Raw genomic sequence first — 25720 nt, forward strand, 5'->3', positions numbered from 1 at the left:
TTGAGCCCCCTCCTTTTTCTGTGTACAAAGGACTGTATTAATGTCTGTTTAGGAAACTGAACTCCAGGGAGACAAGATGTCCTAATCGCTGTCCTTAGCACCTAACAATGTCTGGTTTATCATAGGCAGGCAGGCAGTATATGCTGTTGTTCAAATGCCTTTGGGAATTGAAAGTAAACTACTTGAGGGAGCTGTGGTGGCTCCAGCCGGTTGTCCTGGCGTACAAGGAGGCGAGGCTATGCGGTCGAGGCCAACTTAGGTAAAAGTGAAAAAAAAAAAAAGTAAACTACTTGAAATAGTTTCCAATGCCTTCTATATAGTTCAAAGATATAAGTTAACAAGGATTACAACTTCTAATGATATATTATTGTTTGCACAATATATTCATAATTGCTGTGTGTCAGTATTCAAAGGTGAACATGCCTCTGTCCTTTTCCTCAAGCAGCACAGACCTGTGGGGGGTGGGTGGTGTTCACAAGCTGATAGTTCTGTAAGCACTGCATCCACAGAGCTATGACTAGAGCAAGGAAGAGGGTCTCAACAGAGAGGATTCCACTAGATGGGGCCACCTGGGAGTTCTCAGTGTCCACATCCATGCAAGGTGAGCCATCAACTGGATTCAGTTTTTCTAGTGATCACCAGGTCTCAAAAGATTGCAACCTCACAGCTGCCTCTGATTTTTGCAGTTTTAAAAAAGAGCTATGATATTCTTCACACTTTAAGTGGGTAATAATTTCTCTTGCAAATTTTGATTTTATTATACATTTTACAACAAGTGCAGATAACACCAAGTGTGGCCAACCAAGGCTGCTCAAGGCACACTAAATCAGGTGATTCCTGGGGGTTCCTCCTAGCCCTCTGGTGCCCTAGACACAAGTTTAAAGACCTAAAATCAGGTGTGTCCATGGCATCGCTTTGAGAAGTCCCGGGGTTTATGTGTTGGTCTGAAAGCAGAAATTGTACTTTGGACGGAGGGTGTGAGGAGGGTCCTGGGCACTGCGGAAGTCTTTAACTATCAGTCCTTTTTATTTTCAGATATAAATTAGAATTTGGAAACCATTAACACCAGTGCCACATGTTCACAACTATTATAATTAGCTATTAGGCACAAAATGCTGGGAGTAGACAAGGGTTCAAATCTTTTTTTATTCATAGCAAGAGGTACTCTTGCCTGGTTAGTAATAGCTGTCATTTTATTGATATATGTCAGTATCTAGCTGCATGTCTGGAGGTTCTGACTTCCCAGCTGGAACTTACCTGAGAACAACAGGTGTGTTTCATAGCCACCAACTCAGTATTAGTCACATAGCATGAATGTAAAAAATGTGTGCTGAATGTGTCAGACTGAATTAATTCATGATTACCGGGATGGGCCAATCAGGAACAGCCTCAGGGAACATTCTCCAGGGTGAGCCCTGCCATGTTGGTTTGGTGGCTCATGGTGTCCGGGGACCATTCCATAACCCTCAGTCCCTCGCTACTTTTACTGGGCCCTGTGAGGCTTCCCTCAGACTCCTCCGGCACTCACCTATTCTCAAAAGCCACCTAGCCGAGTTGCTACCTTTTTAGATAAGTGATCAGAATTTTTCAAATTAAAAAACAAAGTTCTTATACTCAGAAAATTTGAAGCTTATAATTTCTTGTTATTTCCTCTGTGATAAATCGTAAACAACTTAGATTTTTCAAGTATGTATTTTTTTTTTCCAAATTAACCACATTTAGATGCTAAACTATTCAGAAATAAGTTAGATACGGAAAATTTTGCTTCTGGAGGAAAATGAACCTAAATAGTACTCACCCTTTCCTCTTTCCATACTAAATAAATAATACCCTGATTCAAATCCATAGTAAATGTTGTTAAAATAGTTTCCCCACAGCACAGGACTAGCAGATGAAGGACCATCTGAGAGGCAGGTGCTGGGTGCGGATGGGCCCCAGGTCGCCTCTTTGTTTTTGTAGTAGTGGGCATGTTCGCACTGTCTCTCATTGTTAGGAAGCCGTGTCAGTGGGGCTGGTTCCCTGTGGACTCTCATGTGAGCTCTGTCTGTTCCCTGCCCTGATCCCTGCATTCGCCCCCAGTCTTCTCCCTTTATTGACTGCATTCTAATTAGTTCAAGTCTGATCACATCACAGAAATAATCCTGGCCCACAGATTTATTTCCTGTGGTAAATGTGTTCTTGGTGGTTTTCTAGGTTGTGCTGGTGAGGTGGAATGAGCCCTACCAGAAACTGGCCACGTGCGATGCGGACGGAGGCATATTCGTGTGGATTCAGTACGAAGGCAGGTGGTCTGTGGAGCTGGTCAACGACCGCGGGGCGCAGGTGAGTGGCAGGCGCAGCTCTGCCAGTGAAGGGCTGCGGGGTAGAGGACTCCCAGACAGGCATTCCGGAGCCAGTGCGTTAGCACCACACAGCGCCACGTGCTCCAGAGCTGGGGGAAGAGAAATCAATCAAATTAGAATCCTACTTTTCATTTCTCTCACATATGTCACTGGATAAAAAGAGTACAGGATCATGCCCCCTTTTCAACCATGCTGCTGTTGTGAGAACTCTCCAACTTTCAAACTTTAATCAGATCTGTGAAGTCATTTTTTACCCTTCAGTGTTGTGATTCCATGTTAAATGTGGGGCCTCTGGCATATCACTGTTTGGTGCCCCCTTCGAAAAGTATCTTCCCTGTGTTGTCATCTCAGCGGTCTCATGGAGAGCTTCACGTGACTTCTCACAACCTGCTCAACAAGGGAAGGGTGCTACAATCTCTTCCACAGGCTTCAATCAGCACGGCCTCCTGTTGTCATCCTCCAGCTCTTCCTTTCTGACACAGTTTGTCTCTGCTCTCAGGAAACAGTTGCACCCAGGACAGCCTGCTGAGCTGCGCTGTTTCTAGAACTGCTCCATAGATTGTTCTGGTTTACAGGACGGCTTCATGGTGCACCTTTTGTATGGGTTTAAGGACACACATTGTAGCAGGCAGCTCCCATCCTGGGGATTGTACAAAACTGGGACTTAAGAACCTGAGTCCTCAGGGGGTGTCAATTAATAATTAATGAGGGGTTTCTTGGACTATTTTAACTCTCAGAATGATTTCCCTGTGGCTGCCTTTCTATACACTTCTAAGGTACTTGGATTCTCATCCTTCCCTCGCCCACCTGTTGCTTAAATAAGCTGTGAGCTTCCTAAGCTACAGATCAGTCAAGTGACATAAAATTACAATGAATGAAGACATTATTGTCAGCGGCTATTAGCAGGCCGAGGATTTCTGTAAAATAACATCACAGAAGACCCTGTGTGAAAACAGCATTTTTTTCTGAGTTGATTTGGTAGAGTAAATGTAATAATATTGACTGACTGATAAGGCCTTACCAGTTTCCTTCAGGCTCCTTCAGAGCCTGCCCCTTGACCATTAACTGGCCTTCTTGAAGGAGAGCCACAGATGTAGACATCTTCATGTGAGTGGACATGTGATTAAGAGCATGAGCTCTGGAATCAGACAATGTAGGCCAGAAATCCCACCCCATGACTTCTGTGTGGGAGATACTTGCCTGTGCCTCAGTTTTCTTATTTGTAATGTAGGGGTTGTAACGTACCTGCCTCAGGATCACAGAGGATTACATAAGACTGTATATGAAAAGTGCCCATGGCACCGCTTGCATCTTATCACAGTGCCTGTAGCATGTGGAGGTTCTACCACCTTGTCTGGCATGGAACTGCCCTGCCCTGAAGCAGTAGCCATGGGTCATCACCAAAGATGAGTTTCAGGCCTTGAGGTAGCAGCTTTTCTTGGTTTCTGTGAAATGACCGCCTCTCCGAGTTGGCCTGTAAAGGTTCTAAAATGCTGTCATTCTTCCATTAACTAAAGCATGGGATTCTCTTCCCTAGAAAGGCCCAGTGATGAGGTGAGACATGTCTTCAGATTTAGGGTGGCCAGAGGACTTGAAATCATTGCTCAGAAAAGGAAATGGAAGGGGAGCAAGGATAAATGCCAAATGAGTGCTTGATTTTTTCATGCGTTATATCTTTCAGTCTCCAGGAACCCTGTTCCAAAAATATCATTATTCTCAGTTAATAGAAGAGAAGAATCCAGGTCAGGAGTTGAGTAACTTGTCCAAGGAAGTTCATGGGTGGTAAGCCAGAACTCAAACCCTAGTTTGTTTGAGTCTGTAATGCTCCACCACACTGTCATGTTCCCAAACAAGAAATGATTTTCTCTTTTGGCAGAGATGCGTGTATTCACAGTGTAGTTACATGCTGCATAATGACGTTTCAGTTAACACAGACTGCATATACGACGGTGATCTCATAAGGTTGTAATGGAGCTGAAAAATTTCTATCACCTAGTGACACTGCAGCATGACACATGACTCGTGTTTGTGGTGTTACTGGTGTGAACAAACCTACTGTGATGCCAGCTGTATAAAAGTATAGCACATGCCATTAGTACAGTCCATAATGCTTGATAATAACAAATGACTATGTTACTGGTATTTACTGTACTTTTTATTATTTTAGAGTGTGCTTCTTTTTTTTTTTTTTTTTGAGACGGAGTCTCGCTCTGTCGCCCAGGCTGGAGTGCAGGGGCACGATCTCAACTCACTGCAAGCTCCGCCTCCCGGGTTCACGCCATTCTCCTGCTTCAGCCTCCCGAGTAGCTGGGACTACAGACACCCGCCACCACGCCCGGCTAATTTTTTTTTGTATTTTTTTTTTTTTAGTAGAGATGGGGTTTCACCACGTTAGCCAGGATGGTCTCGATCTCCTGACCTCATGATCCACCCGCGTCAGCCTCCCAAAGTGCTGGGATTACAGGCATGAGCCACTGCGCCCGGCTGCTTCTACTTATTAAAAAAAAAAAAAAAGTTAGCAGTCTCAGGCAGGTCCTTCAGGAGGTATTCCTGAAGAAGGCATTGTTATCATAGGAGATGACAGCTCCATGGATATGTTACTGCCCCTTGTGTTAGGGTTCTCTAGAGGGGTGGAACTAATGCGGTAGATGTATATATGAAAGGGAGTTTTTGAAGGAGAACTGACTCACACGATCACAAGGTAAACTCCCACGATAGGCCGTCTGCAAGTTGAGGGGCAAGGAAGCCAGTGGTGGATCCGTCTGAGTCCCAAAACCACAAAAGTTGGGAAGTTGACAGTGCAGCCTTGAGTCTGTGGCCAAAGGCCCAAGAGCCCCTGGCAAACCACTGGTGTAAGTCCAAGAGTCCATAAGCTGAGGAACTTGGAGTCTGATGTTGAGGGCAGGAGGCATCCAGCACGGGAGAGAGATGAAGGCTGGAAGACTCTGCAAGTCATTCTTCCATCTTCTCCTGCCTGCTTTATTCTAGCTGCGCTGGCAGCTGATTAGATGGTGCCCACCCAGATTGAGGAGGGGTCTGCCTCTCCCAGTCCACTGACTCAAATGTTAATCTCCTTTGGCAACACCCTCACAGACACACCAGGAACAATACTCTGCATTCTTCAGTCCAGTCAAGTTTGACACTCAGTATTAACCATCACACCCCTGAAGACCTTCCAGTGGGACAAGGTGTGGAGGCAGAAGACAGTGATATGAATGATCCTGACCCGGTGTAGGCCTAGGCTAATGTGTGTCTTAGTTTTTAACAAAAACATTTAAAAAGAAAAAAATAATTAATAGAAAAAGCTTACAGCATAAGGATATAAAGAAAAAAATCATTTGGTACAGCTATATGTTTGTGTTTTAAGTGTTATTACAAAAGGATCAAAAAAAGTATCAAACTTCTTGAAAAACTGAGAAGTTTAAAAAGTAAAACAGTTACAATAAGCTAAGGTTAATTCATTATTGAGGAAAGAACCATTTTTTTAATAAAATGAGTGCAGCCTAAGCATCCAGTGTTGATAATCTACAGTAGCTACAAGGTAATGTCCTAGGCCTTCAGTCACTCTCCACTCACTCTCTGGCTCACCCAGAGCAACTTCTAGTCCTGCAAGCTCCATTCATGGTAAGTGCCCTTTTATAGGTGAACCACTTTTTATCTTTTATACTGTATTCTTACTGTATGTTGTCTATGTTTAGATAGCTTTAGATACATGAATACTTGCCATTGTATTACAGTTGCCTACAGTGTTCAACACAATCACATGTGTACAGGTCTGTAGCCTAGGAGTAGTAGGCTGTCCCATACAGCCTAGGTGTGGAGCAGGCTCTACTGTCCAAGTTTGAGTAAGTGCACGCTGTGATGATCACACAACAAGGGAATTGCCTAATGACATACTTGTTAGAATGTATCCCCATTGTTAATCGACATGACTGTATACCCCAAGGAGCTCAGGCTTCATTACCATTAAAAGGCCCACCCTACCAGCCAAGCAGTGCCACCAGCACATGGATTCTCCCAGCAGTAGCCTCTGTGAGCAGGGGCCCTCTATCATCTCCATAGCAGCTGTGCAGTCACCACCATCCGACACTTCCCTTGTGTTTCTTTCCATTGAGGGTTTGGAGCAGATATTAGAAACAAGAAAGGGAGAATGAGTTCAGCCCTGGAGGCAAATGAGCTTCCCTGGGCCACAGAACATCTGGAAGCACCCAGAATCTCATAAATGCCTGCCCTACCAGGTTTGACTAAAGTAATTACTGTATGTTGTGATCTCATTTTAGAGTTTTGTTTACTTTTGCCATTTGGAACTCAGATTTTTCAAATCTTAGAACCCACTGAGCAACTGTCATCATTAAACAGTGGCATTCTGGGGGAGGCTTGGTTGCCTTTAATCGTGTTGGAGTCAGATCTTACCTGACTAAAAAGGACACCACACACTGGTGACGATGGATCACTGGTCAAGGAACTGGTGGCTTTGTGCACCTGGAAAAGTTCTGTGGCTTAGAAGAGGAGTGTCCTTGAAACCAGCTCAGAGAAAAAGACTACTTTTTAGAAGAAATGACAGATTATTTTCATTATATAGCATGCTTTTCATTGTCACAAAGTAATCAAACATTTGGCAAAAGCTAAGAGATGCTTTAACAATTTCTTTTTCAGGAAATGATTAAGAGTCCTTTATTTCAAAAATGAGTTTGGAACAGTACATGCATTATTTTACAGTATTAGTCACCAGGGGCGGCTGTACCAGGCACACACACTCTGAGACAGTCTGATGAAAAGCTGCCTGGGTCAATGGCATGGTCAGCCTGCTGCTCAGCTTCAATTAATCCATGCCTGAGAACTCTTTAGTAAAGCAAGAGCATTGCAACCTTCTGCAGTTGAAAAACTAAAAGAACTGGAGTTTCTGCCTTTTTGTGTGTGTGTGTGTTTTTTGGGCGGGGGGGGGAGACAGGGTCTCTCTGTCACCCAGGCTGGAGTGCAGTGGCGCATCTTCGGCTCACTGCAACCTCCACCTCCCGGGTTGAAGCAATTCTTTTGCCCCAGCCTCCTAAGTAGCTGGGATTACAGGCATGCATCACCACACCCGGCTAATTTTTTATACTTTTAGTAGAGACAGGGTTTCACCATGTTGCCCAGGCTGTTCTTGAACTCCTGGGCTCAGGTGATCCACCCGTCTTGGCCTTCCAAAGTGCTGGAATTACAGGCATGAGCCACCACTTTTTTTTTTTTTTAAGCAATTCGATACTTGGTTTTCTCTGGTTTTGTTTTTCCAGTTGTGATATAGTCTTATCACATTATGTTGACCTAATAAACCCAAATTGGGCCAAGTGGCTAGTTGGGAGACTGAGTCAAGAGGATCTCTTGTGACTAGAGTTCAAGATCAGCCTGGACAATATAGCAAGACCTCATCTCGACAAAAATAGTTTTAAAATTAGCTTGGTATGGTAGCACAACCCTGTAGTCCCAGCTACTCGGAAGGCGGCAATGGGAGGATTGCTTGAGCCCAGCCATTTGAGGCTGCAGTGAACTATGACTGTGCCACTGCACTCCAGCCTGGGCAACAAAGCAAGACCAAGTCTCTAGACAAATAAACAGAAACCCAATTAGTCCATGTGAACATCCTCTATTACCAGTTTTTTTGTGTGATGTAAAATTGCTGGTATCTCTAAGAAGCTTCATTTTACTGGCTATGTGTTTTGGCTATGGATTAAGGAGATTTCCCAAAATAGTTTTCTCTTTTAGTACAAATCTTTTTTAAAATACATAGTTAAAATGCATATAAGTAAATAGCATTATCTTTGCAAAATGAAAGAGCTTTTTAATTTTATTCCAGAATGTAATGCATTGTTTCTGAAAAACATTGTTTTATGTTAATGAGAAAAACCAGGCAGTATAATTGGTTGGAACATAAAGTCAGTAAAGCCAAGGTTCTGAGTTTATCTGAGGAAACAACTTTTTTCAGTAATCTCAGACCAGCTATTCAAGAGCTATCTCACAAACCATGCCATTGTCATGATAGAGACATTGCTGATAACACAACATAAACCCATAACCCCTACTTGAAAAACAGCAAGAAGTTCATGTTATTTTGGTGTTTGTTCATTTATTTTCTCATTACCTGAAATGTAATATATCCATTAATACCATAGATTTTTTAAAAAGCTAAATGTTTGTAGCTATAAGCAACAGTGAAGATTATAGATAGCATTTGTTTTGTTAGATAAGATTAAAAAGAAACACAATGTAGGACAAATTGAAAAAGTAAACCAAGGTGGTAGAAAACAGGAACAAATAGAATGCTAATTAGAATAAATGTAAATGGATTAAATTTACCAATCAAAAGATACAGCTTAGCAGATTACATTTGTAAAAATCTAGATAACAGTATATCTTGTTTAGAGCCATACCTCAAACTTAAGGACATAAACACATTTAAAGGATGAGAAAGATGTACCTTGCAAATACCAAGAAAAAAAATAAAGCTGATGTAGCTGTATGTTAGTATCAGATAAAGTAGATTTGAAGACAGAAAGTATTATTTGGTTCGTAGAAGACAGAAAGGATTATTTGGTAAGCTGTAGTTTACCAAGAGCATATTTTAAATATGTATACACTTATTAATAGCATCACAATAAGTGAAGGAAACTAATAGAACTGAAAGGAAAAATTGATAAATCCATTGACATACTCAGACATTTTAACGACAGTCAGCAAAGATGTAGATGATCTGAGCAACACAATTAACAAGCTTGACCTAAAGGACATTTATAGGTTCTTAATTCACCAATTAGACAACATACTTTTTTCTCAAACACAGAAGGGTTATAAAAATTGATCATATTCTAGGGCAGGATTCTGCAAACCTTTTCTGTGAAGGGTCAGATAGTAAATATTTTAGGTTTTGGGGACAAGGAGCCAAAATTGAAGATATTATATAGGTATCATATAACAAGAGGAAAATCAGATTTCCAAAAGATTTTTATTGACAAAATTTAAAATTTGATTTATGAACACTGAAATTTGAATTTTATGTAATTTCAAATAACAAAATATCATTCTTCTTTTGATTTTTTTCTTCTCAACCACTTAAAACCATTCTCAGTTTGTGGGCCATACAAAAATAGGTGACAGGTCAGATTTGGCTCACAGGCCATAGCTTGCCAATCCCTGTTCTACGACTTAAATAAAAAACAGATTTCCAGTGTCAGGCATGATGATTATAGACGACGATCTCTGAACACAGTGCAACTGGGTTAGAAGTTAATAACGACAAGATAAGAGATCCCTGTCTGTTTTTTGTTTTGTTTTGTTTTCTGACCTAGTTTCATTCTTGTTGCCTAGGCTGGAGTGCAATGGCGCCATCTCGGCTCACTGCAATCCTTGCCTCCCGGGTTCAAGCGATTCTCCTGTCTCAGCCTCCAGAGTAGCTGGGATTACAGGCACCCGCCACTACACCTGGCTAATTTTTGTTTTTTTTTAGTAGAGACGAGGTTTCACCATGTTGGCCGGGTGGGTCTCAAACTCCTGACCTCAGGTGATCCACCTGCCACATCCTCCCAAAGTGCTGGGACTACAGGCGTGAGCCACCTCGCCCGGCCTGTTTAGGCATTTTAAAATATATTGTTAAATAGCTCATGGTTTACAGAATATGTTTAATAGACATTTATAAAATCCTAGATCTAAATTATAATGAAAACATTATGTCAACAAAGAGTCGAACTCTGTAAAATATTTGAAGAGATTTATTCTGAGCCAAGCATGAGTGACCATGGCCCGTGACACAGCCCTCAGGAAGTCCTGAGAACATGTGCCCAAAGTGGTCGGGCCGCAGTTTGGTTTTTATACACTTTGGAGAGGCGTGAGACATTAATCAAATACACTTAAGAAATGCATTGGTGGCCGGGCGCGGTGGCTCACGCCTGTAATCCCAGCACTTTGGGAGGCTGGGGTGGGCGGATCACGAGGTCAAGAGATCAAGACCATCCTGGCTAACACGGTGAAACCCCGTGTCTACTAAAAATACAAAAAAATTAGCCAGGCGTGGTGGCACGCGCCTGTAGTCCCAGCTACTCGGGAGGCTGAGGCAGGAGAATGGCGTGAACCCGGGAGGTGGAGCTTGCAGTGAGCCGAGATCGCGCCACTGCACTCCAGCCTGGGCCACAGAGCGAGGCTCCGTCTCAAAAAAAAAAAAGAAATACATTGGTTTGGTCCAGAAAGGCAGAACAACTCAAAGGGGTCCGGGAGGTTCCAGGCTATGGTGAATTTAAATATTTTCTAGTTGACAATTGGTTGAGTTTGTCTGAAGACCCGGGATTGATAGAAAGATAATGTTCAGGTTAAAATAAAATTTTGTGCAGCCCAAAGTTCTTTTGCAGTCTTATAGTGGCTGTCCTTAGAGACAGTAGGATGACAAATGTTTCCTATTCAGATTTTAGGTAGTCTCTTTAGAATTGGGAGGGTCTGGAAGAAAAAGATCTAGCGATGTTAATAGAGATTCTTTACAGATGCAAATTTTCCCCCACAAACAACAGCTTTGTAGGGCCATTTCAAAATATGGCAAAGAAGCACGTTTTGGGGTAAAATATTTTTATTTTCTTGTCTTGTAATGTTATGCCAGAGTGAGGTTGGAAAGTAAATCATGATATATAGTGTTAAATAAAACCCAACCTATGTGATGAGAATTTATGATTTGTAGGGCATGACTCCCCAGACCCCTTAGATAGGAATTTGGGCAAGGTAAAAGAATAAGAATTTAGTCCTTAATTGTATACCGGAATTTGTGAGATATGATTAAAGTGGTGCTGTGAGAGAAATGTATATCCTTAATTATATTAGCAATAAAACTGTGATCATTGGTCAGATAGGTATTTATCTTAAAATATTATTAATTGAACAGGAGAGTAAATCCAATGAAAGAAAAAGTAAGAAATAATAAAAATGAAAGTGAAAATTAGTACAATAGGGAAAAATGATAAGGTAGAGATCAACAAATCCAAAAATTAGTTCTTTGGAAACAAATCAACAAAATAGACAAATGTCTTGCAAAACTGATCAAGAGAAGAAAAGAACACAGAAATAAACAATTTTATGAATGAAAAGTTGGGCATAGCTATAAATAGAGATTACAAGGTAACCAAACGTAAATTATAAGATGCAGGTAGTTCAATGGGGGAAAGGTAAATCTTTTCAACAAATGGTGCTGAAACAACTGAATATCTGTATTTTTTAAAAAGAAAACCTTGATTCTTACTTCACACCGTGCATAAAAATTAACTCCAGATGAATCATAGAGATAAGTGATACGGCTCCAGTGAGTGGAGGAACACCACGGTTCTTAATTCTCAGGCCAGTTTAGACAAAACACGGACACATGTGGAGTGGTTTTAAGGAGCGGAGAGTTTAATAGACAAGAAGGAAGCGGAAGGCAGAAGGAAGAGGCTCCCCCATACAGAGATAGAGGGAGAGGAGGCTCCAAAGCCGAAAGAGGAGGTCCCCAAGTGCGGTGGATACCAGCCAGGTCTATATGCAGAGGCTGAAGGAGGCGATGTCAGATTTGCATAGGGCTCAGGGGATTGGTTTGACCAGGCATGTGATTCACCATGTAGCCCGCGGAAAACGCTGGCCCTCCCACCCCAGCCTTTAAGTATGCAAATGCAGGACGCCAAGGATGTTCCACACACGTGGGGATATGTGGGGGCGGCCATGTTGCCAGGAACACCTGGGACAAGGGCAGGAAGGCGCCCGAATCACCATGTTGGGTGGACCCAGTTTCTAATGGTCTTCATTTGCATATCAAAGGTTGCTAGCCTGGCTCTAAGAAACTTAACAGGCTCACGCCTGTAATCCAAGCTCTCAGGGAGGCAGAGGCCGGAGGATAGCTTGAGCCCAGGAAGTGGAGACCTGCCTGGGCAATACAGCAAGACCCCTTCCTCCACAAAAAAGAGGGGGGGGGAAAAGAAACCTTCCCAGGACCCCTTTTCCTCTCTATCTGCCTACAATAATAACTCCTGCAACGTAAATGTAAAAGCTAAACCTCTAGAAGTCTTTGCAGTCTGGGGCTAAATAAAGATTTCTTAGACTGGATGCAGAAAACGTGATCCATAAAAGAAAAAACTTGATATTAGACTTCATCGAAATTTAATGATACGAAGTTACAGTTAGACAGGAAAATAAGTTTTGGTGTTCTGTTACACAGTAGAGTAAGTATAGCAAATAACAATGTAGAGCATATTTCAAGATTGCTAGAAGAGAAAATGTTAAGTATTGTCACCACAAAGAAATGATAAATGTTTAACATGATATGGTATTAACTCTGATTTGATCATTATACTATGTATTCATGCATTGAAACATCACATTGTACTCTATACATATATACAGTTATTATGGGCCAATTATAAATTAAATTTTTTCTTAATTTAAACTTCTGTTTGTTGTTGTTGTTTGTTTTTTGTTGTTGTTGTTGTTGTTTTGAGATGGAGTCTCACCCTGCCACGCAGGCTGGAGTGCAGTGGCGCAATCTTGGCTCACTGCAAGCTCTGCCTACTGGGTTCATGCCATTCTCCTGCCTCAGCCTCCCAAGTAGCTGGGACTACAGGTGCCTGCCACCACACCTGGCTAATTTTTTGTATTTTTAGTAGAGACGGGGTTTCACCGTGTTAGCCAGGATGGTCTCGATCTCCTGACCTCGTGATCCGCCCACCTCAGCCTCCCAAAGTGCTGGGATTACAGGTGTGAGCCACCGCGCCTGGCCAACTTCTTCTCTTTGGAAGATACCATTAAAAAAATGAAAAGGCAAGCCAAAGACGGGAGAAAATATTTGAAGTACACATATCTGATAAAGGATTATATCTAGAATTTATAGAGAAATTTTATGACAGTAAGAAGGTGAAAACTGATATTTACTATATATTTTTAAAATATATTTGCCCGTGTTCATACAGTCATCCCTTGGTATCCATAGCGGATTGGTTCCAGGACTTCCCACAGATACCGAAATTCATGGATGCACACGTATATGATGTAAAACGGTATATTTGTATATAAGCTATGCACATCATCTTGTATGCTTACTTATTTACTTATTTTGAGATGGAGTCTCGCTCTGTGCTGGAGTGCAGTAGCTTGATATCGGCTCACTGCAACCTCCGCCTCCCAGATTCAAGTGATTCTCCCGACTCAGCCTCCTGAGTAGCTGGGACTACAGATGCGCACTACCACACCTGGCTAATTTTTGCATTTTGAGTAGAAACAGGGTTTCACCATGTTGGACAGGCTGGTCTTGAACTCCTGACCTCAAGTGATCTGCCTGCCTTGGCCTCCCAAAGTGCTGGGATTACAGGTGTGAGCCACTGCGCTCAGCCCATCTTGTATACTTCAAATCATTTCTAGATTACTTATAATACCTAATACAATGTAAATGCTAAATAAATAGTTGTTGTATTATTTAGGGGTAATGACAAGGGGAGAAAAAAGCATACATGTTCAATACAAATGTAATTTTTTTCCAATTTTTATTCAAAGTTGGTTGAATTCATGGATACAGAATCCATGGATACAGATGACAAACTGTATATGGAAAGAGATTTGAACAGATATACCCCAAAAGATGTGTAGATGATCAATCAACACATGAAATGATGCCCAACATATTAGTCATTATGGAAATGCAAGTTAGACAATGTCGGCTGGGCGCGGTGGCTCGTACCGGTAATCCCAGCACTTTGGGAGGCCGAGGTGGGTGGATCACGAGGTCAGGAGATCGAGACCATCCTGGCTAACATGGTGAAATCCCGTCTCTACTAAAAATACAAAAAAATTAGCCGGGCGTGATAGTGGGCGCCTGTATTCCCAGCTACTGGGGAGGCTGAGGCAGGAGAATTGTTTGAACTCGGTAGGCGGAGCTTGCAGTGAGCTGAGATCGCGCCACTGGACTCCAGCCTGGGTGGCAGAGTGAGACTCCATCTCAAAAAAAAAAAAAAAAAAAAAAGACAATGTCATACACCTACTAGAATAGTTAAAATTAAAATGACTGACAACAGGCTGGGTGCAGTGGCTCACACATGTAATCCCAGCACTTTGGGAAGCCGAGGAGGGCCGATCACCTGAGGTCGGGAGTTCGAGATCAGCCTGACCAACGTGGTGAAACCTCGTCTCGACTAAAAATACAAAATTAGCCAGGTATGGTAGCAGGCGCCTGTAATCCCAGCTACTCGGGAGGCTGCAGCCGGAGAATCACTTGAACCTGAGAGGTGGAGGTTGTGGTGAGCTGTGATCGTGCCATTGCACTCCAGCCTGGAAAAGAAGAGCAAAACTCCGTCTCAAAAAAAAAAAAAAGGCAGCCGACGCAAGTGTAAAATGACATAACCACTTAGTTTTTTTGTTTCTGTTTTAGGTTTTGTTTTGTTTTTTTGAGACGGAGTCCCACTCTGTTGCCCAGGCTGGAGTGCGCAATCTTGGCTCTCTGCAACCTCCACCTCCCGGGTTCAAGCGATTCTCCTATTTTAGCCTTCTGAGTAGCTAGGATTACAGGCACCTGACACAACCCCAGGCTAGTTTTTGTATTTTAAGTAGAGATGGGAAACCCATCTCTGGTCTCGAACTCCTGAGCTCAAGGTGTCCACCCATTTTGGCCTCCCAAAGTGTTGGGATTATAGGCGTGAGCCACCTTGCCCTGCCCTGTTTTTTGACTTTTTAATCGTAGCCATTCCAACTGATGTGAGATGGTGTCTCATTGTGTTTTTGGTTTGCATTTCTCTAATCAGTGATGTTGAGCCTTTTTAAATATGCTTGTTGGCTGCATGTATGACTTCTTTTGAAAAGTGTCAGTTCTTATTTTTTGTCCACTTTTTAATGGGGTTGTTTTCTTGTAAATTCGTTTAAGTATCCTTATAGATGCTGTATATTAGACCTTTGTCAGATGCGTACTTTGTAAAATTTTTCTCCCATTCTGTAGATTGTCTATTTACTTTATTGATAGTGTCTTTTGCTGTTCTGAGGCTCTTTAGTTCAACTAGATCTTGTTTATCAATTTTTGCTTTTGTTGCTATTGCTTTTGGTATCTTCATCATGAAATCTTTGCCCGTTCCTATGTCCAGAATGGTATTGCCTAGATTGTCTTCAGAGGTTTTTATTGTTTGGGTTTTTACATTTAAGTCTTTAATCTTGAGTTGATTTTTGTATATTGTATAAGAAAGGGGTCCAGTTTCAATATTCTGCATATGGCTACCCAGTTATCCCAGCACCATTTATTGAATAGGGAGTCCTTTCCCCGTTGTTTGTTTTTGTCAGCTTTGTCAAAGATCAGATGGTTGTAAATATGCAGCCTTATTTCTGGGTTCTCTGTTCTGTTCCATTGGTCTGTGTGTCGTTTTTGTACCAGTACCATGCTGTTTTGGTTACTGTAGCCCTGTAGTATAGTTTGAAGTCAGGTAGCATGATGCCTCCAGCTTTGTTCTTTTTGCTTAGGATTGCCTTGGATCTTTGGGCTCTTTTTTGGTTCCATATGAATTTAAAAATAGTTTTTTTCTGGTTCTATGAAGAGTGTCATTGGTAGTTTGATAGGAATAGCATTACATCTGTAAACTGTTTTGGGTAGTATGGCCCTTTTAGTGATATTGATTCTTCCTATCCGTGAGCATGTAGTATGTTTCCATTTGTTTGTGTCATCTCTGATTTCTTTGAGCAGTGTTTTGTAGTTCTCTTTGTAGAGATCCTTCACCTCACTGGTTGTCTGTATTCCTAGGCATTTTATTCTTTTTGTTTCAGTTGTGAATGAGAGTTTGTTCCTGATTTGGCTCTTGGTTTGGCTGTTGTTTGTGTGTAGGAATGCTAGTGATTTTTGTATGTTGATTTCGTATCCTGAGACTTTGCTGAATAGCAATTTGGATAGACAAATTATGGTATATTCATACAACGGAATAATATGTATAAAAAGGAATGAACTACTGACACATGGAATTCAGATGACACTCAACATCTTTATACTGAGTAAAAGTAGTCAGACAGAGAAGTTGAACATACTATATGGTACCATTTGTGCAAAATTCTAGAATGAACAACCAGTGACAGAAATCAGATCACTGTTTGCCTAGGACTAGGGTTGGGGATTGACTTCTGGGGCGAGGAGGGACTTTACTGCATGTAAATTATACCTTAATAAAGTTGATTTTTAAAAGGAAAATATTAACAACTACTTGCCAGCAGTTTTGAAAACTTACATGAAATGGACAAATTCCTTTTCAAAATTATCAGACCTTTTTTTTTTTTTTTTTTTTTTTTTTGAGACGGAGTCTCGCTCTGTCGCCAGGCTGGAGTGCAGTGGCATGATCTAGTCTCACTGCAACCTCCACCTCCCAGGTTCAAGCGATTCTCCTGCCTCAGTCTCCTGAGTAGCTGGGACTACAGGCGCGTGCCACCATGCCCAGCTAATTTTTGTATTTTTAGTAGAAACAGGGTTTCACCATGTTGGCCAGATGGTCTCGATCTCTTGACCTCGTGATCTGCCTGCCTCAGCCTCCCAAAGTGCTGGGATTACAGGCGTGAGCCACCACACCCAGCCCTAAAATTACCAGAACTGACTCAAGAAGTAAAAAGGTTGAAAGTTTAGACTGGGCACAGTGGCTCATGCCTGTAATTCCAACACTTCGGGAGACCAAGGCAGACAGATCACTTGAGGTCAGGAGTTGGAGACCAGCCTGGCCAACATGGCAAAACCCCATCTCTACTAAAAACACAAAAATTAGGTGGGTGTGGTGGTGCGTGCCCGTAATCCCAGCTACTCAGGAGACTGAGGCAAGAGAATCGCTTGGACCCGGGAGGTGGAGGTTGCACTGAGCCAAGATCATGCCACTGCATTCCAGCCTGGGCAACAGAGCAGGACTCTGTCTCAAAAGAAAACGTGAAAGTTTAGTACTAGGACTATTAAATTGAAGAAGTGGTTAATAATCTTCCCATTACAAAAATACATAGTCAGATGATTTGGCAGGCTTGTCTACCAAACTTTCAAGCAACAAATCATCTGTTTATACAAATTCTTCTGGGCATTGAAGAAAGAGGGACTACTTCAGCTCATCTTGAGAGGGTAACGTAACCCTGCTAAATCCAGAGACGCACATTACCAAAACAAAATCACAGGTCTACTACATTCATGAATGCAGATGCAGAAAATCTAAAGACACTAGCAAATCAGCTTCAACTGTGCATATAAAAGACAATACCTCTAAATTGGACTCTGGTAGGTATGCAAGAATAGTATGATATGTAAAAATCCATACAAATAACTTACCACAATAGATTAATAGAGGGAAAAATGTGGTCATTTGAATAGATGCAATAGCATTTGATAAACTTAACACTCAAGTGTAAGTAATGTTTTTCAGTTAGATTTTTTTTTTTTCTTCATTCTGATTGAGGGGGTATTGTTATCAAGACTGAGGGGGAATATAATCAGAAACTTAGAGCTTTACTGTTTTGGTAAGGGACCAACAGACTCTGATGGAGAATCTATTACTAACCATAAGTGAGAGGCAGTGTAACAGTGGTTGAAAGGAAAGACCCTGTAGCCAGATATTCCTGGGATTTTTCCTGTTTCTGTCTCTTGCCTGCTGTGTTGACTGAGTCTTCTCTGTAGATGAGAACAATAATACCTTCCGCAGACTGTTGACTTGAGGCTTAATGAATTAATGTACATGAAACATACAGAACACTGGTGACGCACAGTATGCACTGAAGTCAGTTTCAATCATTTTTCTTAAAAAAATTTCTTTAGAGACAATACCTTGTTCTGTCACCCAGGCTGGAGTACAGAGGCACCATGATCGCTCACTAAGGCCTCAACCTCCTAGGCTCAAGGAATCCTCCCACCTCAGCCTCCTGAGTAGCTAAGACCACAGGTGTCTGCCACTGCTCCCGACTAATTATTTTGAGACAGAGTCTCACTCTGTTGCCCAGGCTGGAGTGCAGTGGCGCTATCTTGGCTCACTGCAACCTCTTCCTCCCAGGTTCAAGTGATTCTCTCACCTCTGCCTCCCAAGTGGCTAGGACTACGGGCACGTGCCAGCACGCTTGCCTCATTTTTGTATTTTTAGTAGAGATGGGGTTTCACCATGTTAGCCAGGCTGGTCTCAAACTCCTGAGCTCAAGTGATCTGCCTGCCTCGGCCTCCCGAAGTGCTGGGATTACAGTCATGAGCCACCTTACCCGGCCCCGACTAATTCTTAAAATTTTTGTAGAGGTAGTATCTCGCTATTTTGTCTAGGCTGGGCTCGAACTCCTGGCTTCAAGTGATCCTCTCACTTTGGCTTCCCAGCATTCTGGGTTTACAGGCATGAGGCACTGTGGCTGGCCTCAGTAACGTTTTTATAGCTTTCAAATAACATATGTTATATTTTAAGGCCATCTCCATCTTAGCCAAAAGTCTAAGTTAATGACTATGTCTAGACTTTGATAAAATGTTTTCCTTTTCAGATTACAAATTGACTCTTTTCTGTGTGTGTCCCCAAGGTGAGTGATTTCACGTGGAGCCATGATGGAACTCAAGCACTTATTTCCTATCGAGATGGGTTTGTCCTGGTTGGGTCTGTCAGTGGACAAAGACACTGGTCATCCGAAATCAACTTGGAAAGTCAAATTACGTGTGGCATATGGACTCCTGATGACCAACAGGTAACACTTCTGAAATGTGGTGGGTGTGTGATGTTAAAACCATGGGGGCTGGGAGGGAAGAAAGGGGCAGGAGAGGGGGAGCTGGTGCAAAAGCCTCTTTAAGAATCACAATGGAAAAGAACAATAAAACTGTCCAGGTAAAAATTAAAATAAAAATTTTAAATGAACCATAAATTGGAGAAACAACATTTCCCACCAATATGGTAACATTAACATTTTAATTATATAAAATGTTCATACAATTTTATTAATAAAATCTGTATAAATATGCAGTTGATATTAGATATCAACTAAGTTGATACTAAGCTTAAAAAAAATCAGGATAGGAAATGGGATGTTTGGTATATTGCTACATCGTAAGACAACAAAGAAGCCCATCCACATGGTAAAAAGCTGGAGGGAAGTGAATCAAATGATTATAAGCAATTCTTTTATAGTAATGAGCCTCTGGTTCGTTTTTTAAAAATTGAATTTCAAAATTTTCTTTAATGTGCCTATTTGACTTTCATGAGAAAATAACATATAATAACAATAAAATTCTATATTGATAATTCATTTTGGAGGCCGGGCACAGTGGCTCACGCCTGTAATCCCAACACTTTGGGAGGCGGAGGCGGGTGGATCACCTAAGGTCAGGAGTTTGAGACCAGCCTGACCAATATGGTGAAACCCTGTCTCTACTAAAAAAAAAATACAAAAATTAGCCAGGCATGATGGCGGGTGCCTGTAATGCCAGCTGCTTGGAGGCTGAGACAGGAGAATTGCTTGAACTGGGAGGTGGAGGTTGCAGTGAGCCAGGATTGTGCCACTGCGCTCCAGCCTGGGTGACAGAGTGATACTCCATCTCAAAAATGAAATGAAAATTTTTAAAGTATAAGGATTGACTAGTTAAAATCTTTATAAAACTTGTGTTTTCCATGTATAGCAGAATACATATAATGCCAGAATGTTTTATCCCAGAGATTTAAGTTTATTATTGGTAAAAAACCAAGCAGTATAATATGGAACCATAACTTTCATTTTTGAGCCACTTTTTTTTTAACTGAATTGCTTTCCTCTAGTCACTATATATTTAATGTTTCCATTTTTCAAGTAAAAAGACAAATATTTTTTCTCTTCTCAAAATTGGTATTATGAGATTTATGAAAAGGTATTTTCAACTCCATGTTTCTTCCCTTGCTTTCCCCAGAGGCTTCCAATTATCCCTTAGTATTTGTGTGTATTTATATGAAATGCTTAGATTCCTTTATTATAAAGCTGCATTTTTATGGGTTTTTACTACCCCCGAGTCTCAGAAGTGCGTTGCATTAAGTGACCTTGCCCGAGGCACCTGATCTCTCCTGTATCAGTTTCTCCTGTGTGACAAGGACTGTGTATTATTTCCTGCCTAATCCCCAGGGCTTTTTAATGATCAAATGAAGGAACAGATGTGAAAGCCCTTAAAAATCCAGGAGTGGATGTCTTGGCTTCACATTCTTTCCTCGCCTAGAGTGATGGAACCCATGAGCCATCTGTGAGGCTCATCTCGTGGTCCTCTGATGAGTTGTGCCAGCCAGTGTCCCCAGCAGACTGTGCACATGTAGGACAGTCAGGGGACCCGCTGGGGATACAGCAGTGAGAGAGACGTGGCTCTTGCCTTTGAGGTACAATTGGACCTGTTGAGGAGACAGACCTCTCCTTACACAGAATCTGCTGCCGTGGCTTGGCAACGTGTGGAGGAGGACTTCCCAGGAAGGGCTGGCTGTGACTCCCAAGTCGAATCTGGGGTACGTTGTTCCAGGCAGCCCGAGCAGAGTTCCAGGGTATTGACACCATGGTGTGCACGTACCACAGGGAGTGGTTTCCTGCTGCCGTGGAACGTGAAGGGGGACTCCTGGGGCTGGAGGAATCGGTAGGATAACGGCCATGGGAAGCATGGAGGCCATGCTGACGTGCCTGGCCTTGACTCTGTAGACCTTGGCGTGAGGAAAGAGCTGATGTGGCAAGCAATTGGGCACGTGGCCGCAGCCTCTGTCCTGATGACTGCTTTTACTAACAGGTGGGATTTTGTTCTAGGAAAGCGCCCCCACTGCCTTTAAATAAAATGGTTGCAGCAGGGTGCCTGTTGTCTCAGCTAGTCAGGAGGCTGAGGCGGGAGGCTCACTTGAGCCCAGGAGTTCTCGAGACCAGCCTAGGCAACATAGCAGGACCCCATCTCTAAAAAAATAAAAAATAAAAAATAAAAAAAAATAAAAGGATTTGCAGGTCACTGAAGCAATAAGGACCCTGGGAAAAATTTACCACAGAGAACATGTGTATCAGGCACTCTGTCAGTCTTGTTTGAACTGAGACGTAGAGCAGTAATACTCCTCCTCCTGTCTCTACCACTCATTCACATCTCTTGCTTGGTTTGATTTTATCAATGAAAAAAGAGTCCATAGACAGGTTGTGCGCCAGCCTAATGTCTGTAATGTCAGGAGTTGGATGTGGAAAGCGCACCCCTGCAGCTCAGGGGCTCTGAACAGTGGACATGAAGGTAGAGCTGCAGGAAGCCGGCTGAGTCTCTTCCTGCTTCCCTGAGAACTTTCTGCCTTTAACGTGAGTTAAAATAGCTTCCAAGAGTAAACCTCTTCCTCACATGTTGAGCTATATTGGATTATAGTGGGATTTTAGGCTACTTCCTGTCAACTTTAAAAAATATAAGCAGTGCATGGCTGGGCACGGTGGCTCACGCCTGTAATCCCAGCACTTTGGGAGGCCAAGGCGGGTGGATCATGAGGTCAGGAGATTGAGACCATCCTGGCCAACATGGTGAAACCCCGTCTGTACTAAAAATACAAAAATCAGCTGGGCATAGTGGCGTGTGCCTGTATTGTGCGCTATTTTGCCAACTTTCTATTATGAATGTGTTCAAATGTACGAAAAGTTGAGAAAATAAACCTTCCTGAAACATTTTGCCATATTTGCACTTTTTCCTCACCACTCCCCACTTTTTTGTAGTTCTTGTTTTTGAAAGTAAGTGGTAGACATCGTGGCACATCACCCTTATGTATTTCAACGTGTGTTTCCTGAGAATAAAGCCTTTCACCTGCACAGGCAACCCTAAGAAATTAGCAATGACATTATCTGGTATCTAGGCTACCTTTTTATTTCCCTAATTGTTACAGGAATGTATTTCATAGTCTTTTTTGGTTTTTTGGAACCAGGATCCAGTTTAATTCATGTACAGCAGTTGGTTGTTCTGTCTCTACAGTCTTTTAGTCTAGAACAGTTTCCCTTTTTTTAAATTGACTTTTTCATGAGGTCAGTGTGGCCACCTTACACGCTGTCCCCACACTCTAGATTTGTCTGATTGTGTTTACTTATAGTATCATTTTCCTTCCGGCCCTTGTATTTCCTATAAACTGGAAGTTAAGTCTAGACTAGAGTTGGAGTAAACAATTTTGGTAAGAATACTTTAAAGGTAACATATTCTTTACTCTGAACCACACTAAAAAGTGTATAATGTCTCATCCTAGTCTGAGGGTTGCTGAGTTTAATGGAACCTTTGTAAAAACAAAAGTTGCTGGGCGCAGTGGCTCACACCTGTAATCCCAACACTTTGGGAGGCTGAGGCAGGTAGATCACGAGGTCAGGAGATCGAGACCATCCTGGCTAACACGGTGAAACCCCGTCTACTAAAAATACAAAAAATTAGCCAGGTGTGGTGGCACGTGCCTGTAGTCCCAGCTACTCCGGAGGCTGAGGCGGGAGAATTACTTGAACCCAGGAGGCATTGCAGTGAACCGAGATGGCGCCATTGCACTCCAGCCTGGTAACAAGAGGGAAACTCTGTCTCAAAAAAAAGTTATTTTTCACAGCATGTTGTTAATGTCATCTACACTTAAACAGCTAATTTGTTCAAAGGATGTGTTTTACTTCAGGCTAAAATTCATCTTCCATTAAATTGCAAGAAGGGAATGTAATCCTACCTGGAATTTATTTAGTGGGTGAGGACTCTGTATTAGTTTGCTTGGGCTGCCATGACAGAATATCACAGACTGGGCGGTTTCAACAACAGAAATGTATTTCTCACAGTTCTGGAGGCTGGAAGTCCAAGGTCAAGGTGTTGACAGGTCTCATTTCTCCTGAGGCCTGCCTCCTTGGCTTACAGACACCTGCCTTCTTATTGTGTTCTCACGTGGACTTTTCTCTGTGCACCCACGTTTCTGGTGTCTCTTCCTCTTCCTGTAAGGACACCAGTCCTGTTGGATTAGGTTCCCACCCATATTACCTCATTTAACTGTAGTTACCTCTTTACAGGCCCCATCTCCAAAAATAGTCACATTTGGGGTTCAACACATTTGTTCAACAAAATTCAACATATGAGTTTTGGGGCACACAATTCAGTCCATAATAGACTGATAGAAAATATTTTGGAGAATATAAATGTTACAGAAGAAATAGTGATATAAACTCAGTTTGATAAACTTAGGATATATTTATAAATAGAACAGGTTTTATAGGGCTTGGGAGCAAACCAGAATGACACAAAGAGAAAATGTCAAATAAATGTAAGTATGACTGGGAAAAATATCTGGGTCCTAAGGTGACCCAGAGTAATGCTGCAACAGTGAAGCTTTTGCAGTTCTGGAAACATCCAGCATCACAGCAGGGTCTGCCAGAGCGAATGTTTCATTGTCTGTGTTCTCCTTGGGTTTAGGAGAATACCTTGCCCCTTGATGTGTGAAAGTTATTTGAGACGTTGACATTTTGAAATATTCTTCCAGCATGTTTTGGATCTTAGCTAACTGTCAATTCACTTGGAAAGACTTTCAACTAGAGAATGCAATGAGAACCTGAGCTGTGTTTCCATGAAAAAGGTTGACATGCTGATATGCCACCCAGCATTTCCAGGCTGAGTGTGGTCCTCCTAGGGCGGTGACCAGCTGATGTGACTGAGGCCACTGAGGAAAGGTCAAAAGAAGAGCCCCAAACCTCAATTTGAGACTCCAGTTTAAATGTGGAAGAATTTTGTGGTAACTTCTGAATGAAAGTTACCACATACATAAAATGGCATGGGAAGAAGACTCTCTCCTTGTTCCTGCCAGTCTGGGGGAGCTCCAAGAAGCAGCCCCCACACGTTTCTCTGCTGTGGGAGACAACGGGCTCTGCCCAGAACTCTTCCCAGGCTGCGGCTTTGTCCCTGTGTCATCTCTGATACCCCATCTCCAGAGAGCTCCTGCAATGAGGCACATACATAATATGGGTGCATGAACCATTTTTAAAATCATCTTAAGACAATTTCAAGGCGTTAAAGCTTATGGAAGTTAGTGACACCCATTTCCCCCCACAGTCAGGGTAGCCCCCTGTCCTGGGTCAAGCAAAGATGTGTATCTTGTGTATGTCTTCCAGGCATTTGCAGCTTCCCTCCCCAGTCAGTGGTTCCTGTTTCTTGCCCCAGGAGCCATAGAGCATGCTTCTCTCTGGGCTCTTGGCCTCAGATGCGGTCTCCTTGGCAGCCTGGTGCTTCCATCCTCTGCTTGGCTACCTTGGTTGGCGTCTTCTGGACCCTGTCAGCACATCCAGGCACGTCCTTTCTGCAGTGCCTCTCCCAGCTGGATCTTGCCTCCTCCTCCCATTGCTGTCATCTCCCTCCCCGGCTCTTACATGGCATGCCTTTCCATCCAACTCGGTCCACCTTCCTAGCTTCCAACCTCAGACCTCTCCCCTTTTTTCCGTCCTTTGGGTGATTTCCTCCATTGCCACAGCTGCATCAGCTCCCATCTGTTCGCTGCTGGCTCCCCACACCTATCCCGCGCTCATTGCTCTTGTCCTTCACACTGCGACACCATCACCGTCACCACCACTGTCACCAACACCACCATGCTTGCAGAGCAACTCCGGATAGACGTAGACGTTGCTCAAGTCCACTGTGGTCTGAACTTAGCATCCTCTCCCCCCTGCCTCTCCTCCCTCCGGCCCCTCATCTGCACTCTTGTCTTGCTTATCATTTATGCCCTAAACTGGGAATTGCTCATCGTTTGTGCCCTCAACTGGGAATCCTTTATGCCCTAAACTGGGATTCTTTTTTTTTTTTTTTTTTTTTTTTTTTTTGAGGTGGAGTCTCGCTCTGTCGCCCAGTGGCACGATCTCGGCTCACTGCAACCTCTGCCTCCCGGGTTCAAGCAATTCTTGTGCCTCACCCTCCCAAGTAGCTGGGACCACACAGGCATGCGCCACCATGCCTGGCTAATTTTTGTATTTTTAGTAAAGACGGGGTTGGCTAGGCTGGTCTTGAACCGCTAACCTCAAGTGATCCGCCTGCCTCAGCCTCCTAAAGTGCTGGGACTACAGGTGTGAGCCACCATGCCCAGCCTGGACTCTCTTTTCTGTACCTCCAACCTTCACTTAATCACCAGGTCCTGTTGATTCCACTTCCTATGTTTCTATCTGAGACTATTTATTTATACTTAAAGTTTATAGATGATTGTGCTCAAACCAGCTTAACTGAAAGTATTTAAGGTTTCATGTAACTTGACCAGAATGTATCACTTGAAGGGAGGTTAATGGTTCTCCTGAAATACAGGTACAGGTATACTTCCCTTTATATAGTGGATGAAAGAATGTAGGTAAAGTGAGTTTTTGAAAACATGATTATATTTTAACTACCCACCTACAGGAATCTCCCTATTTAAAGAATATTCTATAGAAATTGCCCTTGTTTAGAAGGCAGTTGTTTTTGAAATGAGAAT

General features: G+C 42.6%; 1 protein-coding gene across 10 annotated transcripts in view; it reads left to right on the top strand.

Annotated features, from left to right (window-relative positions):
- The window catches only part of TULP4 (TUB like protein 4), a 277110-nt gene that overhangs the window by 176585 nt on the left and 74805 nt on the right, over positions 1 to 25720 (top strand). For all 10 annotated transcript variants that reach the window (XM_016956541.4, XM_016956549.4, XM_024357484.3 and 7 more), the window contains 2 exons: positions 2194 to 2322; positions 18846 to 19007. In XM_016956541.4, the coding sequence (XP_016812030.1) occupies positions 2194 to 2322; positions 18846 to 19007 (291 nt within the window). The remainder of the gene's footprint in view (positions 1 to 2193; positions 2323 to 18845; positions 19008 to 25720) is intronic.

The sequence above is a fragment of the Pan troglodytes genome, chromosome 5 (genome assembly GCF_028858775.2).
Source record: "Pan troglodytes isolate AG18354 chromosome 5, NHGRI_mPanTro3-v2.0_pri, whole genome shotgun sequence".
NCBI classification, from domain to species: Eukaryota; Metazoa; Chordata; class Mammalia; order Primates; family Hominidae; genus Pan; species Pan troglodytes.